The 17,581-nt window shown below is 35.8% G+C and overlaps 1 protein-coding gene across 6 annotated transcripts in view; it reads left to right on the top strand.

Annotated features, from left to right (window-relative positions):
- CSNK1G3 (casein kinase 1 gamma 3) overlaps nucleotides 1–17,581 on the top strand; it is a 72,391-nt gene that overhangs the window by 9,594 nt on the left and 45,216 nt on the right. For 5 of the 6 annotated variants that reach the window (XM_032206019.1, XM_032206020.1, XM_032206016.1 and 2 more), the window contains 3 exons: nucleotides 4,478–4,908; nucleotides 9,430–9,470; nucleotides 15,591–15,660. In XM_032206019.1, coding sequence (XP_032061910.1) covers nucleotides 4,734–4,908; nucleotides 9,430–9,470; nucleotides 15,591–15,660 — 286 coding nt within the window. In that variant the 5' untranslated portion in view covers nucleotides 4,478–4,733. Of the gene's footprint in view, nucleotides 1–4,477; nucleotides 4,909–9,429; nucleotides 9,471–15,590; nucleotides 15,661–17,581 lie in introns of those variants that run through there. The other variant, XM_032206021.1, reaches the window with a different exon arrangement.

Genomic DNA, 17,581 nt, shown 5'->3' with positions numbered 1-17,581 from the left:
ATTCATTTTTGGAAGCTGAAATATGTGTTAGTGTGGTTTAGTTTAGTAGTTAGTTAGTGTGGTTTCATGCATTGTTTCCTTAAATTTCAGTGAAGTTCTCAATAAAGCATTACTTAAACACGGTGAGAATTTTTTAATTTTTTTAGGAAATAATTCAGCAAGCAGCTTATTTAGTATATACTCTATTATATGGAATTTTATTAGTTTTATTCTTGCTTTATGGTTTGCTCACAAAATGCTAGTACAATTTATGAAATAAATTATTTTGATAATCTTGAATATAAGCACAAGTATTTATCCCATGAAACCATTGTAACTTACCTTTTTGATTTTTGATTCCTTGTTTTTTAAAATGATGTCTGGCAAAATCTGTGTGTGGATACAAAAAAAATTTAGAAGTAGATGTTCTTAAAATTGAAAACTCTGTGGTAGACTATTTCTACTGAAAGCTCTTGCTGCTTTAGAAAAGCAGTTACTCACCTTCATTTTTTTGGAATGTCACATATCTGAAAGACATGAACATTGTTTTTGTAAGTGTATTTGTTATCTGTGACAAGGTGTCGACAGTGGATAGCTGCAGGGTAGCTTCCATGAGAAGAGGCCTGGGGCTGCCCTGTATGTACTGGACACAGCTGCTCCATCCAGTGCCAGTGACCCTACCAGAGGACACAGCTGAGCCCAGCAGCCACGTGTGTGTGCCCCTATGGGAAATCATGTTTTAAAACGTGCAAAAACTGCTATGCAGCAGCTGAGGAAGATTGGAGTGGGAGAAATGTGAGAGAAACCGCCCAGCAGTCACTGAGAGGGTGGACAGCAAGTGCAGAAGGAGGGCAGGAGGCACTCCAGGCACAGAGCAGTTCTGCGTGGGCTCCTCTCCACGGGCTGCAGCTCCGGCCCGGGGCCTGCTCCTGCGGGGGCTCTCCATGGGCCACAGCCTCCTCCAGGCCACATCCACCTGCTCCACCGGGGGCTCCTCCACCCATGGGGGGGCTGCAGCGTGGAGATCTGCTCCATGTGGGACCCATGGGCTGCAGGGGGACAGCCTGCTCCACCAGGGGCCTCTCCCTGCACAGCCCGCAGGGGAACTGCTGGTCGGTGCTCTGGGGGGAGCAGCCATCCACCCATGGGGGACCCGTGCTGGAGCAATTTGCTCCAGGGTAATGGATCCCATAGTATGGAGCCATGTGGGAGCAGAAGAGCTGCTGCCTGTGGGTGAGGCCCATAGTGGAGCAGAGGAAAAATGTGAGGAGGAGAGTAGCAGAGAGGAGCTGCTATGCACTGACCACAGCACCCTTTCCCCAGCCCCTTGCACTGCTCAGGGTGTGGGGTGAGGTGTTAGAGGAGTTGAGAACAAATGTGTGAAATTGGGCCTGGGAAGAGTAGGGGCAGGAGGTAGTTATTTTTATTTCTCACCATCTTAGTTCACTTTTAGTTGTCTATAAATTAATTTTGCGCAAGTCGTATCTTTTGTCTGTGATGGTAATTGGTAAGCGGTTAGAGAATCACAGAATAGCTTGGGCAGGGATGGAGTCAGCTTTCCCTGCAGTGGCCCATGCCATGCTGTGCTCTGCACGTGTAGCTCAGACAGCCCAGGTATCACAGCAGTGTTTGGTCTGTTGCTGAGCAGTGCTGGCACAGCATCAGGACTCTGTCCAACCCCCACCAAGGCTATAGGGCAGGAGGCTGGGAGGGGACGTGGCCATGGCAGCTTGCCTAAACTGACCAAAGGGACGTTCCATGCCGTAATAGTGTCACACTCTGCAATAAGTTGTGGGAAAGGCAAAAGAGAGGAGGCTCTCATTATGAAGATGTCTGTCCCCTCAAACAACCGCTATGCATATCAAGGCCCTGCTTTCCAGGACGTGGCTGAACCCTGCTTGTTGATGGGAAGTAGAGAGTAACTTATTTTCTCTCAGTGCTTCCGTGTGGCCTTTGCTTATTTTTTCCCACTTCCTTTCCCATCTCAACCTGTGAGCTTTTTTAAATTTATTTTCCAGCATACTTTCTTCTCCCCTCTTCTGAGGAGGGGGAGTGAGGCAGTGGTTGTGGTGGAGTTCAGCTGCCCAGCTGGGTGCAACCACCACAACTGGAAGAGATCTTTAAAGACCATATATCCCAACCCCTCCTCTGAGTGATGGGGATGGTGGGGAGGAGGGGCAAACACTAGTTTGATGTCCACAGCTAAGGTATTGGCATTTCGATGACTAGATGCATAGCAGAAGTGTGTTATTTTACTGGGGAAAAAGAATCCTAAGAATCCTGTTAACTCAGAAATCAGACTTAGATCTTTTCAGGTTTACCTGCATGACCAGTCTCTGTTGTGAAACCTGTTGGTATCACTGATGTGAACGATTACTGACTGTCTAGCTTTTCACTGTTCTGAGATGATTCTTTCAAGCACTTGGTAGGGTGAAGATTTTGGTATGTGAAAAATAATGCCAGGAAATTTGGCCTTCCCCTACTATTTAGATTACCAAAGCACTATGTTAGTACTGTGCAATTTTTATTTACTTATTTTATTTTACTATTTTGAGTTGGCAATTGTATGCTGAGCTTAAGGGCGTTGCTTCTACTTGCCATGAAGGCTGTATGTATTTACTCAAAAATTCTAGGTTTGCCATGGTAGTTCTCAGTGGAGAACCAGTAAAATATGGAACACAAGTCTTTTTTTTTTTTTTTTTTTTTTTTTTCTTTTCATTTGCTGATTAAAAGATCTATATATTCTGCTGTGTCAAACGTACTGACCTTCTTTCCAAGTAATAAATAGTTCACTTAAAGTCCTACCTTAACATACTCCATTTCTGGTTTCCTTATTTCTTAACTAGCTTTGTAGCACAGTGGGTGAGGAAACAATGGGTAATGTTTCCTCTTTAGTTCTTCAAGGTCACTGGCTTGGAACGTTGCTTTAGGATATCTAACAATACTCGAGCCTGCAAGAGTACATTGCAGCCAAATGTGCCTGTATTATTATTTCTCTTAAATGCATCTACTTGTATTATACCTCTACATTTATTACTTACTATCATACTTTTCCATTGCATTACGCTTTTCTAATTGGATTGGAACCCCTATTTGTGTTTCTGGGAACAAGTCTTTCATTGCCCTTTTATAGTAATCATGTTTTTTCACCAAATAAATTTGCTTGCGCTTCGTTGTTCAGCAGATTGTTTAGTCAGCTCTTGATTAGTGCTTTTTTTAAACATCATCTACTAAAAACTATTATGTGAATATCCCTGATACAGCAGATGCAGTTATTCAGTATTCATATTCTTTTTATGACTTTTTCTCTGCTGGCTCTTTGATTTTTATGACACAGTAATAAGCTGAAATGTGTGTAATAATAATTCTATTTCATGATAGTTGAGTTTAAGAAATTACAGCATCTTCCCTTCAAACCAGTGAAAATAAGCTCCTGGTGACCATCTTTAACAAAGGCTGTATAAATAGCACTAGGTACATTATTTTTTTCAGAGGATGTTTTGTTCTGCCATGTATTCTTAATATTGAGGAAACTGTAGCAAAATAATTCTGAACAGGTATTTAAATCTCCCAGAAGTTTTGGCTCTGTAGTAGCTAATCTTCTCAATTTTGTTTTTTTAAACCACTGTTGTCAAATAGAAAAAAACAGTCACTATTCTTACGGGCTAGATAAAGCTGAAAGCTTTCTTTAATTCTTTATTGCAGTAGTAAGCTAGCATGCATTTTCTGAAAAAAAAAAAAAATGTTGGAATTGGTGTCTGGGAAATGATGCTAAATGGTGGATGGGGGGAGTATGAAAGCAAATGTATTTGCTTAAATTTATTAAAAAATGTATTGAAAACAATACAAAATTTTTTTCAATACAAAAAATGTATTGAAAAATGTATTTGCTTTCATACATATGAAAGCAAATGTATTTGCTTAAATTAATTAAATGGGGCAGGAGAGAATAAATATTTTGAGTAAATACATTTTCAGGTTCCACAAGTTACTGAATGAATTGTAGTGTCCTTGTCGTAAGTGTATAAATCATGAATCTCAAACTAATTCAGAAAAGGTAAAGGAATCATTTTCACTTTGAGTGTCTTTCAGTAACTTCAGTAACTATGTAGCTTGAGCATTTCCTTTGGTAAATAGATACTACTTGGGGAAAAAATCAGAACTGAACTGTTGTCTCTTGCAGAGCTGGCATGAGATGCAACGAATGTTTAAATAGCAATTTTAGGTCTGTTCACAGAGTCAGGAAGTAGTTTTATAGGGTATTTCTTTAGGGAAAAAATCTGTTGTATAGAGCCTTGAGATTTTTTTAGCTCATCTCAGTTGCACCAATATCTGTAGCAGTTGTGTGCTGGAAACAGACTTTTAACTATGCAGGGGTACTTCACAGAAGATCTGTGAAGCAAATGTTGTTGCATTTTAAGTGTATGGCAGATTAAAGGAAGATGTAACTTTGTACAAGGATTTTACTGTTTTGAATAACTTTGTTTTTCTTTAACAGAGTTCTTGTAAATGCTAGTAAGTATTGCTGGTTGCGTACATTTTGGAGATACGTTTTGCTGCAGATACTATCAAGGGGAAAAGAAACAAGAACAACTTTGCAAATGGGATGAATGTGCTGTTGTTGACTGCTTCCTGACAGTAACCAGCTGGGCACTCTGCTAGTGATGTTCGCATTCTCACACCATCTAACTGGAGTTTGCTTATACTGATTTTGAAAAGAGGAAGAAATCAAAGTGGAGTACCGTAAACTTGACATGGATAATAAAAAAAAAGACAAGGACAAGCCAGATGAAAGAATCCCACGGACTTCTGGGAGGTCTGGCCATATTCCACGTGGAACTGGTTCAAGTTCAGGAGTGTTAATGGTTGGACCTAACTTCAGAGTTGGCAAGAAAATTGGAGGCGGTAACTTTGGAGAATTACGATTAGGTAAGATGACTGTTCTGTATTTCAACTTTCATTATTCAAAGCCATGTGTGTAGGCTAGGCATGAAGATACCTTCATGATATCCACACCATATAGCTCTTCAAACTACTTGCACGCTTCAGATATGTTCATTTTGCCTTGTAGCTCTCTTCTGGGTTGAACCCTAGTCCATATAAGCTCTATTACATATTAAGACTCAATGCAGCGGGAGACTTTCCAGGGCTAATAACATTTCATAACTGTGTGCAATGCTGTCCCATGTTCAGTCAGTTGTCTCTTCTAAGATGGTGGTAATGCTTTCATAGTTAGCATATTTTGCTCTCTATCCTGACTTCCAGAAGCAGCTTATTCAGATGTATTTGAAGCTAAATGTATATGAGTCTTAATAATGTGTTAAGAATGTCTCTTGGAAGACAGCGTAGCAGGCACTCCAGAAGGTTTAACAACAGCAAGCTGTTGGATCCCTTGGTTTCCTTTTCACCAGTAACAGTGTAGTGAGGCTAAACAGTAAGCTGCTGTTAATTAGGGTCAGTCAGACTGGGTCTGGAGTTTTGGAGAAGGAAGCGGGGGGAGGTGGTGCTGGATATCTTACCATTAATAAAAAAGTACACAATGGACACGATGGGTGGTTTTGAAAGAGAAGATACCAATTTATTTTTGGGCACTTACATTTCCATGATGACAGCATGGCTGTCCAGGGTTTTTAAGATATGGAAATTTTGTATGTATTAACTAACGTAACTGAACAGTTAATGGCAATAATTTGCTCCAATATTTATGGAAGACTTGACTTAATGCTGTTTTTGAAGGTTAAAAGGGACTTGTTCAGGTGTGGGGCATATGAGAGTAGGGTGGGCTATGTTGTTGTTGCGTTTCTGTTGGTATTCTGTTTTTGGTAGAACTACTTATTGTGCTGCAGAAAGATAATAGAAACTGGTTTTTGTATAGTGCTGTCGGGGGCACTATACTCTGTGTCAGAATGCAAATAAGATGAGCACAGTAATGCTGTAGAGGAATGAAAGACTATTACTGTACCTCTTAATGAGGATACTGAATTTAAAACAGTCTCAGTAAGAGGCACTGTAGTTATTCCAGCAGCAATTACATGAAATTGCTATGTATGTGCCTCTGAAAATCAGAAGTCAGGCAGGAGCTCTGTTTTGAATTTGTTTTAAACTTTTCTAAACTCTCTTTGAATGATTACTTTTAACTTAAACCTCTCAATGAAATAAAAGAAACCAATACAATTAATATGTCACATTTACTGCTGAAGGTAACTATAAAAGAATCAAATTGAATATTTTCTTGTCCATTATCTTGGTGTGGTCGCAGCATGCAAAATTGGTTATCTATTTCAGATTATTATCATATTATCTATTTTGGTTACAGCAGATACAGAGTGAAATCATCCATTTCTTTTTAAAAGAAGTAATATTGAAGTGGCTAAAAATTAGTGTGATAGTGAAATAAATTGTGCATACTGGTAAAAGAAATAGGGGGAAGAGTATTCTGTCCTTCCATCTGCAAAGTGCGCCAGGCTTTTTTTTTAAACATCTTATTTGTTCCATACATTGATTCTTCAAGCCCTAATTTATTAGGGGTAAAGCCGTAATTTATTAGGGGTAAGATGTTTTAATTAATAATTAACTGCTTAAAGCGACAGCTAAGATTGGTATTACAGATAGATTTTTAACTTCTTACTTTCTACTGTAGTAATGCATACGGAAAAATAACTTAAAGCAGGCATCCCTCCGTTGTTGTGTACAAAGATGTACGCAAGCAGTTAATTTGCTTTGTGGACTTCATCAAACTTGAATATGTTTGGCATGTGGCTTAAGGTCCAGTCTTCAGCCATACAGGAGGAATAAAGTTGTTAGAGTGATGAAGATGTGCTTCAGAAAGTAAGAAATTCAGTTGCAGCTTAGTAGCCATTGCGGTACTACTTCTTCCTGAGAAGAAAGGAATTGCCACTGTTCTGTGGTTTGTTGTGGTTAACGTGGTAAATTGGCTGCATGTCAAATCAGTAATGTTACTGTAAGAATGTTGCAAACTTGGTGAAATAGCTGAAATTTTGTCTCAATGAAAGTGCCACTTAAAACACTATGTGCAACCATTGAGTTGCAAAGGACTAAATTGTTTTGAATATTGAGCTGTTAATCTTAAAACTTTCCTTAGCTGTAGTTAAGATAAGTTTTCTTTTATTGTCCCACCAGTCTTATGTTCCTGCTGGTTGTGATGTATTACATGTTACCTTCTTCTGTGCTTTCAGAGATATCAGAAGTGTCAAATGTGATGTCCTACATTTTTTGAGATGATTGCACTGATTCGCTGTATTCAAAGTTACAATATCCCTTCTAATGTTTCTTCAGAATGATAAACCTGTCTGCACTCACTCCCCTGGGGTACTGGATTTGTTAACTAATCTAGTAGATGACAGGAATATCTAGTTAGACTGAATGAGCATGTTCCCTGCAAGGCTTTTTTAAGCTGTCTTCAATATGGTAATACAATGCAAAAACACAGAGACAGCTTCAAAGTATTCTTTTAAAACAAACAAGCACAATCATAAAATACGTATTTTAGGTACCTGGGATGTCTGCTGTAGTCCCTGGACAGATCATTGAATCATGATAGATCATTTGCTTGGTAATCAGGTTAGGGTACATCCTTCAGGTAGCTTGCTTTTTGTAAATTTGATCCTATAACAGACACACGATTTTATAGTTATTCTTTTTTTTTTTTTTTTTTTTTTACTGCTTTGCAAGAGTAGTCTATTTTTAAAAATAAGGACTAGAGCTGAGATCAATCTCTTATTATAAACGTAATTATCTTTACCTTTTTGGTTTGGTCCATTTCTTTCTTTTCCTGTTCATTTTTTTTTTTTTTTTTTTTTTTTTTTTTTTTTAACAAAACCAAGCTAAATACGTCAAATTTGGACACTAGTAATGTTACAGAGAAAAACATAGAAACATAGAAAAACAAAACATTTATTGTCTTTAAAATAGTACACACTGGAATCATTTGGATCCTGTAGGGAAATTAGAAGTGTCAGAAGTGATTACTTTTTTTTTCTCCCTTGAGAAAAAAAATAACCTGATACTTTTCAGTTTTACACCTTTTGTAGCTTTAGTGTTACAGTCATTGCATAAAATTTTGAAGTAATGGTGATTAGAAATCCAGTTGCAGAATTGCTTTTAAAACAGCAGATGCATTTTCCAAATGCATTTCCAAGTATTTAACTTGGCAATAATGTTCTTGCCATCTTCGTCTTAAGTCTGAGTTTAGTAATATGCAGAAGTGGGGTGCTGGAGGGGAGAAGGGAAGGGGGATGGAAGCCCTTATCAATTCTATGTTGTTAGAATGTAATGTTGCAAAACTATATAACAATTTTAGAAAAAAAATAGTTTTCAGCAATGAATCTGAAAACATAAAATATCAAATTTGATTTAGATACTAGAAAAGGTTGAAAATTGGTACATTACTGTAAGAATGTTGCAAATGTGGTGAAATAGCTGAAATTTTGTCTCAATGACTTCTGACACTATTCAAAAACCAAGTTCTCCTTGAAGTATGGCATAACAGTAAAAAAAACCTGCATTTTTAAAATGATTACCAGAATATTTATTCTCTTTGACGAGCAGTTCCAAAGAATCTTAAGCGAGGTTTAAATGTGATTTTCCTTGATTAAGGAAACAGTACCAGATTCTGTTAATTTTTTTTTTTTTTGTAACTGAAGATTGTTTAATTTGCCTTTCCTTTTTTTAGCCTGTGCTTTTAGTTACAATTCTTGAAGTGTATATAATTTATCTTTAATTGGTAGGCTTAAATCTTGAAATCAGATGATTTATTTTACTCAGATGTGTATAGTAATGATATGTTCATCATGTAGACTTGTTCCATTTATCTTCTCTGTTCTCGGGATACCTAAAGCATTTGTAAGACATGTTGAAAATGTTTAAGTGTTTATGCTCTTTTATTTATTTATTTTTTTTGTTTCTTATAGTCCTCCTATTGTAATTTTAAAAACAATAATAAAAAACCTCTGAAACCTTACTAAATTATTATTTCTTTTTTTTTTTTTTTTTTTTACTTTTGAGTAAGACATTTATGGCAGAGTAACCCTGTGTTTTTTACTGTGAACTATAGTGAAAATTATCACAGAAATTGTGTGTTTCTGTAATTCAGACCAAAAATCTTATACTTTCTAAACTATAAACAAGTTCCTAAGACTTGTTGTGAGTTTAAATTGCTATTCATACTTTGCTTGTAAAGGTCCTCTGTTATTTTAACGCTGTTAAAGCCCAAGTTGTTTGTTTGCTGAGCGTGTCATCTGTGATTTTCTGATGAGTTCTTGACAAGTAATTTACTTTAATTGCTAAGGAAAGTAGTCATAAGTTTGCTGTGTTTTATGAGGATAGTTTTTGGCAGAATAGATCTCCCACAGCTCTGTGTTTTTATGAACTGTCACTGCTGAAGTCTCACATTCTTGTTTTTGTTGTTTTTTGTTTTGTTTTGTTTTCAAGGAAACAATTTATACACAAATGAACATGTGGCAATTAAGTTGGTAAGTTAATACTTTTTTGTTAAGATTTGGGATGAAAAACTAATCAGGATTTTCCTTACAATATACAATGACTTTTTTCCTTAATTGAAATCATTAATACTTTTGTATGTTTTCATAGTAGTTAGATGAAAGTAGTTAGTCGTAGTTGTAATTATATGCTTTGGCCATATTGAATAAAGCCAGTGTTAATTGTCACTATTCTGAGAGCTAAATCAACGTCTTTGAAGTCAGTGATTGACTCCTGCTTCAGCAGTCTGCTCAGTGGTTATCCTAATAGAGTATTTTCTCTTGCCACAAGTAGGTAAAAGCCAAATTTACTGCAAATCTGGTATCAGATGACTACAAAAAGCTCCAGAAATTCTACAGAATGTCCTTAGTTTAACACTCTTATTCTAGCAACAAACTGTTTTTCATCTGTTGTCATTGATACTTGCACTTCTGATTTGGTAGGCTTTTTATTTGTAACGGTGTGTCAAAAGTTCCCTTTCACTTACAAATATGTAAAACTTACGTATTTGTTAACATGATATTGTTCTGTTTTTTTCTGCATCTTTCATTAGAACTATTCAACTTACTTCATGTTTTGCTTCTGAACTCATTTTAACTTTTAGGTAAATGTCTGTTTTCATAACCAATGTATTTCAAGACAGAATTAATTTGTTTACTTTTTGTCCTTTAATTATTTTGGGGACTGCTGTATATTTCTTGTTGCTACAGTAGAACAGAATGCTTTTCACAGCGTAGAGTGGTGAAATTTGGGTTCTGTAAAGAGGAAGACAAGCTATGGAAACAGAGAAATAGATGGCTTAAAACTGGAAGCCTAAAAAGTACTACATGTTTATATAATCCATGAAAAATGTGTGTACAACTATCCACTGTTTAGAAAAATATGATTAGAATAATAATTATTAGAAAATAATTCTTTCAGGAGTAGTTACAGATTTAAAAACAGCCAGGTTATACTTCAGAAGAGTAATGCTGGATGCAATTCAAAGGGTGTTCATCGTGTTTGCATTATATCTGATCTAAATTCACTTTGTTTTAAAACAATCTTGAAGTGATTTTTTAATGTCTGGTGAAACTTGGAAGGTGTTCTGAGAACTCCTCTAGTTAAAAACTACTTACTGTAGAGCACATTCAGAAACAGTTTGCAAGAGAGTGATATTTTGAAGCATTAATTGCATGATATTGAGTGAGAAAACTTTTTAATCTGCTCAGTGATAAAACCGTTTTTATTACTTACGTCGGTTTTTTTTTGCTGAATTTTTGCTTTTCTGCTGTTTTGCTTCTCCTGCTGGAGAGCGTGCCAGGACTCTGTAACGGTTAGGGAGGTTGTACACCTGCTTGTGGTATACGTTCCTTTCCCTTTATAAACATTAGTCTAACAGCTTAGCATTTATTCACTTTTTGTGTTTTGCGAGCAGTCATCAGGTCTGTGCTCTTTGTTTTGTTAGCTTAATTAAGGTGCTCATAACTTCCTCTTCCTTTTAGTAATTATCTGTACCCGTTGTAGTTTACTGAATGAGGTAATTTGAATAATGCATGTATTCTAGTTTGAACAGCAGCTGGTGGAAGATATGGTTGTAATACTTCCTACGCTATACCAAAATTGTATTTTAATTCCTTATGGTAGCATCACACTATTTACTTACTGGTTTATTGTGAGCAGCTGGTAGGAGAATCTGTCTTCTCCTATGCCAGATGTTTTGTATGTAAATGTAACCATATACCTTGTTCAAAAATGATAGTGTGAGTTACTCCTGAAGGCTTGCTGGGTATCTGTTACTGATGTTTAAACCAAGTGGATTTTATGACTATTGTTTTGACTTCAAATTTTTCAGTGTGTTTAATATTTTCCCTCCTGTGCAGTGTACAAATATGTTCTTGTTCATGATACTTCTGGTAGTTTAGGGAATACTTGTGAAAGAAAGAAGTTTAAACTATGTAAATTTCTTCTTATGACCCGTAGGCCTCACACAGATACTCATTTTAATTTATGAAGTTTATATAAAGTGGGTATTTATTGTCCTAAGACAGCTACTTTCAGGATCTTAATGCTTATAATCCATTTTCTTTCATTTGGCCTTTATTTTGTTGGACAGGTACTCAAGATTGAAAGGCCAGAACTGCCCCCCTTTTTTTTTTTGATTGGAACAAGAATGTTAAGAATGGGTTTTGTGCTGGCTAACTGCATGTTTCTGCTGTTTGAGTAGTATGCAGACTAATACCTTTTGATGAGGTAGTTCTGCAATTACATTGCTATTTGGTGTACTGTAAATGGTAGCAATTCCTAGCATTTATGGCTAGATTTCCTTCTCTTAATACATGACCCTCTACTGCATTTGCATCTCCTACTTGTTACTCAGCTCTGTCTTCTCTTTTGATTAACTTCTCCATTGCCCAAATGTACCTCCATGGGAGGTTGCTGAAGCACTAACCAAATATCAACTGAAGGAATTTCTGCTCGAGCAAATAGCTTGATTTTCCTTTGTCTTTGTGAAAGGCAACAAATTACAAGGTAGTCACCGGTGTTTTTCATCTGTAATGCTTAATTCATCGACTCATTAATCATCTAACTTACTAGATTTTAGGATTTTAGTCCATAAAAATTGTAAGAGGTTTGTAGGAAGGAACATACCAGTTCCAAGGCTAGAATTTTTCCTTTTTTTTTTTTTTTTTAAATTACTGCAGTCTAGAATGCTACCATTTCAAAACCTCTCTACTTGAAATGTGTAGACTAGTAAATCCAAATCACATGCAACTCTATTTAATAGACTGATCTTTTCCTTTAACAAGAACCCTACCTCTTAAAGAAAAATTTCCTGGAAATAGCTTTTGTTTGCTTCTTAAGGAAATACGAAGTAGAGACGGAATGCACACTGAGTTCTCAATGGATTATTAAAAATATGAAAACTAGGTAGTAGGTGAATATTGTGCTTTAGGCTAACTTGTAACGCTATGGATAAAGTGTTTTGTCATGGACCTTTAGATGGAAAGGGTGCATCTTGAAAACTATAGTAGTTTATTCCTTGTCTTTAGAGCAAAAATAATTGCAATAAAAATGCATTATGAACTTGAAATGGATTTTTCATTTCAAATGTCTTTATCCTTTTGTCTGAATGTACAAGCATCCCACAAAAGAAAATAAGAAATAAGGAAGAAAAGATTATGAATTAAGGAGCTATTTTTTCTGCTTCTTTGGTAACTGGTACTATGTCAACTGCATGCTAATGCTTTGATGGCAGGAAAATCTCAAGAACTCAGGTTGAACCCCAAGCTCCTCATTAAGAGGGAATGCTCTTCTGTGGCGAAAAGAAGCTATCTATGTTAATGAAACAGCTTTGAAATAATAATGGCTTAGGTATTTGCCAAAGGATTCATAAGGAACTGTGCCAGTTCTGCATTGTTCTGTAAATCACATTCACAAGGCTGCTTTTACATTCAAGATTAATTATGTAAACCAAAAACATACAATTTCTTTGGTAAGAGGAAGAGCTGGCTTCAGAGTCTTCTGGGATTAATGTGACATTTGAACAGTGCTTCAGTTTTGGGTTCCCAAGCTTATTTTTAGTTCCTGAAATCTACCGTAACACTAATGAAAACAGAACCACGATGTGTTATTTCTTTTTTATTCTTAAATATAGTTCTCTTTTTAACAGTCACGAATTAAAAAGTTGTTTGCAGTGTGTCCTTCACTTTCATCTTACAGTGAAAGTTTACATGTAACATATATTTTTTTCTGGATTTCTGTTTATGTATCCTATTCTTCTCATATTTCAGTAGTTCTCTCCATACTTCAAAGTATGATGTGTAGGAACAAAACTAATTGTGTATGAATACGTTATTGTTCTTGCCCTCTCACTAGTTTTGTTAAATGAAAAAAATTATTTCTTCTGTATGTTTGGAGCTAGTGAATAGTTAATAAATCATCTAAGCCTACTTACACATGCATGCAGTTGCAGAAAACCCTCAATCAGTAAATAGATTGCAACTACATATTGTCACATTTTTCTGCATTACCGGAAGCAGTAAAAGTATTAACACTGTCTATCTCCTAGACAGGATTTTGACTTAGTCTTTATCTGGTGGCCAGTTGGCAAGTAGACTTGTTAGACTGTTTGCGAACCTGTACCTCCTGGAGACTTATAAGAACTTTTCTGCTGATGACCTGAACAAGTGCCATTTATTTGAAGACCTGTCAACGTAGAGTTTTATGTCAAAAATAGGAAATCTTTTTCCTAGGAAAGTCCTCTCTCTTTTTTTTTTTCTTTATGTGAATAGCAAATTTAATATATGCAAGCTATTTTTCTTCCTCGTTATGAGAGTTGTGGGAGTGTCCTACAGTATTGAATAGTAAGAAATTGACAGTGCCTTTTCTTGTTGTATTAAACTGATGCAGAGTTTTGTGGACTAAAATGTTTTACACTTAGCAGTCAGAGTTGCAAGCTTTAATTAATGTGTGTATACAGTTGTACATTGTGTAACTGTTAGATTTGTATAATAACACTGCAGGCAAACCAGTAGCAAGTTTTTTGTATAGTTTTGTAAAAAGTTAAAATGTTTTATGCTTTAGAGTGGATTAATTTAAATATCTGGAAGCTGTATACTAAGGTTAATAATTGCACTTATTTGCTGAGACCCATATTTACAATAATATGCTTTAAGTGAAATCTGTCTTTAATATATGGCAATAAATTTCAAGTATTCTCAAACTGGAAGTGAGAGCTTTTGGTGGCCCAGCTAGTGTAGCTTAACAGCTGTGTGTAAAAGATTAACACCTTTTTGTTTTTAGAAAGTTCTTGCTCAGTTCTTTGTAAAAATTTCCAGTAAGCAACTGGAATGAATGCTATGGAGGATAAAAAACATATATTAAATTGTGCTTAGTTTATGTATAAGCTGCTGTGTTGGCCTCTTTTTACTTGTGGTCCTCAACAGTTGGTGTCCTGCCAGAATCAAATAACAAATGGATTCTGACAGGGATTTTGGCTGTAGCACAAGCAGCAATATGAAACATCTGAGTGTTGGAGGGAGATGGGTTGAGGAAGGGAACTCGGCTTCTTACAATTGCAGATTGGCTTGTGGCTTCTATAGCCTGGATGCACGACTTGGAAAGAACATAGGTTAATGAGCTGTTAGCTTCTGGAGAAGATGATGTGAGGAAAGAGATGAGTACCTTGCCTAAGCTTTTCCTGAAAATTGTCATTCAGCACTATCTGTTGTTGTTGGTAAGTGTTTGTATTAACAATCTTCCAAGTACATGCAGCAGTTGGTGCAGGAATAATTAGCAGTTAATGTCCAAATTGTCACTGACTCACTAGAAGTTTTCACGTATCACAAGAAACCAGGCATATCTTCTAGAAGGTGCTCTAGGAAATTACTTCAACAATCTTATAATAAAGTAGTATTTACTTTGGAAAGGGAAATACTCAAGAACTTAGGGCTTACATTGAGACTGCTTGTGTGTTCCTGTGTTTGATATCATGTCACTTTATTCTCTGAGATTTTGCAACATTAACACGTATGACAGAACTAAGATTTCATTAACTTATGTAAGATATGCTAGAGGAAAAAAGGTTTAAAAAGCAGTTATTTTGGTGCTTTTTTTTTTGTACTTAAAGTTTTAGAATGATGTAACTTAATCTATGTTAGGATGTGGCTATTTGGTGAATGGATTTTTTTTTTCCTGATCCTAGCATAAAACTATTTTTGTTGATAAAAATGCATCTATAGCAGGAGTGTGGACTGTCTAATTTGTGAAGCTCCATGCCAATGCCACCTTTTGTCTGAGGACTTTGACACATACTCTGGGGAGACAAACTCTTTTTTTTTTTTTTTTTTTTTTTTTAACTCCATGAAGGGTCTGGGAATCAGTTCACAAGTTGGACCACGGGATAATGGAGCAATACAAGATGTAAAAGCCCTCTACACTCTGGTGTCACCTGTCTGGGCTTTGTTTCCTAGCTTTCTGATTACCTGTTGGTTTGGAGGGAATGTTCAAACTTTTCATTTATCTTGGGAGCAACAGGGTTAATTTGGCAGGTAATAGGTTAGTGTATTAGTTTTTTAGGGTTCAGTAGGAGGCTCAAAGGCTTTTAAATGTTGTTTTTGTTTTTAAATCAGGAGCCAATGAAGTCGAGAGCACCACAGCTACATTTGGAATACAGATTCTACAAGCAGCTAGGAGCTGGAGGTAAAAAGCAGTGTCATATGTTTTACTGTAATGTAATACAGTATGCAATTTTTGCAGCAATTTTCTCATTTAGGGGTGTGAATCTTATTTAGTGAAGTGTCCCGAGGTACTCAAAACAGGAAAAAGACCCATAATCAGTGGATTAATATATGTTTTGTCCTGGTATTTTAAAATTTCTGTTCTTCATTAAAGTGTCTGAAATCCTCAGACTACTTAATAAACATTAAATATCACACAAATCATACCAAATCATTCAATTAAGCGGTCTTTATAAATTTTGTGTTTTCTCTTTGAATAAACACTATAAATAAACAAATTGCTGATCTAATAATATTTTTATTTAAAGTTGATAAGGTGCCTAGATAGCTTTAGTCTTAGTTTTACTTCAATTCCATTGATACTATCTGTGTGCTGCTTCTTATTTTAAGACTCTAAAACATGTTTAAAAAATAAAAGTTTAAATACAGAGAAGACTTGCTCATTTCATTCGTCTTGGTGCTTTTATGCCCAGAAATACCCTTATGATTGTTCCCTCAATTGTCCAGTTTTCAACTTTTCCTGCGATAGGTCAGCTATCCTTGGTATTTTTCATGCAATTTTGCACCTTTCACAAAACTATAAGCACTTAGCAAGAAATAAAGCTTCTTGTACTCAGAATACAAATCTTCCCTAAATTAGTTATATAGCTAGGAAGAATATATGTTGCTTGAAAATGTTCTTGAATTCAAAGAATAGTTTTTCATAGGTCATGTAGTTACTTTTTTTCCTCCATTTTTAATGTTTCTTTTGCAAAATGGATTATTTTGCTTATACTTTACATACTTTATTTTTACATGCAAACTATTTTTTTTCCTGTCAAAGGCTGTTTTTAATAGTGATCTTAAAGGTCTGTTCAGTCTGCAATAACGTTCTGTTCAAGCTGAAAAGTGCTGTCCAAAAGTCAGGGAATACAAAATAGACATGCTACTTGTATATTATTGCCTTGGGTGTATGTGTTATGATGAATTCTAATTAAATAACTTTTCTTTTTTAAAATTCAGCATCTCATATTTATTGATACACAGATTGGATAATATTTCTCTGGTTAAGTAGCTTTCAAAATTTTGTACTCTGTGTTTCCCAGCAGAGGATCTTTAAACAACTTTCTGAACCTTTTTCTTCATGTAGAACTTGTTTGATGCCGTGGCACCAGCAACATTTCTTCAGAAAGAACTCCTCATAAGATATGATATCGTCTATTCCTACTAATAGATGGAAAATTAAGTTGCAGACTGTCTCATCAAAATCTTGAGTCTTACATGCTTGTTGATTTGAGAAAACTGTCAGGGTACAATGTCTTTTTTTTTTAAAGTAGTTGTAAATTGTTAACATACGCTAGGCTAGCATTCTGAAAGAGAGAAATTAAAAGCAGATATCTTAATCCCTTAGCTAATGAGACAGTCACAGTTACAGTCTGTTTTACTTCTGATACTATTCAGTCTTCAAAACTCTGTGGGTAGCAACAATTAGATCACCTTTTCAGTTGCCTCATTACAGTGCTATAAAGGAAAACAAACTCTCTGATTCTTTGTATATTGACTGAAGATGAGGAGGTCTTTGGTGTGGACTTCTCTATTTTTCCAAGTGTTTTTATTACAAAGTGAAAGCTTCCCACATCAAGCCTAGAACCCTTTTAAGCTTCTTTTGAGACCTTTCTGACTTTCTCAGGCATCCCACTCGAGATTCATTTTAGTGGGCTGTGTGGGATTCACCATGAAGAAAGTAATATTCATGCTCCCATATTCCTAGAGACAAGTTCAAAAACTTGTAGTTTCCTTTTCTTTCTGTAACACTTCTCCTATCTTTGCCAGAATTGGCTAGTCATGTGTAGGAAGCCATTCTACCTAAGACACTTCTAGAAGAAAAACTGCAGAATTATTTA

This window comes from Aythya fuligula, chromosome Z, assembly GCF_009819795.1.
Source record: "Aythya fuligula isolate bAytFul2 chromosome Z, bAytFul2.pri, whole genome shotgun sequence".
Lineage (NCBI taxonomy): Eukaryota > Metazoa > Chordata > Aves > Anseriformes > Anatidae > Aythya > Aythya fuligula.
This window is presented reverse-complemented; position numbering and strand designations above follow the sequence as displayed.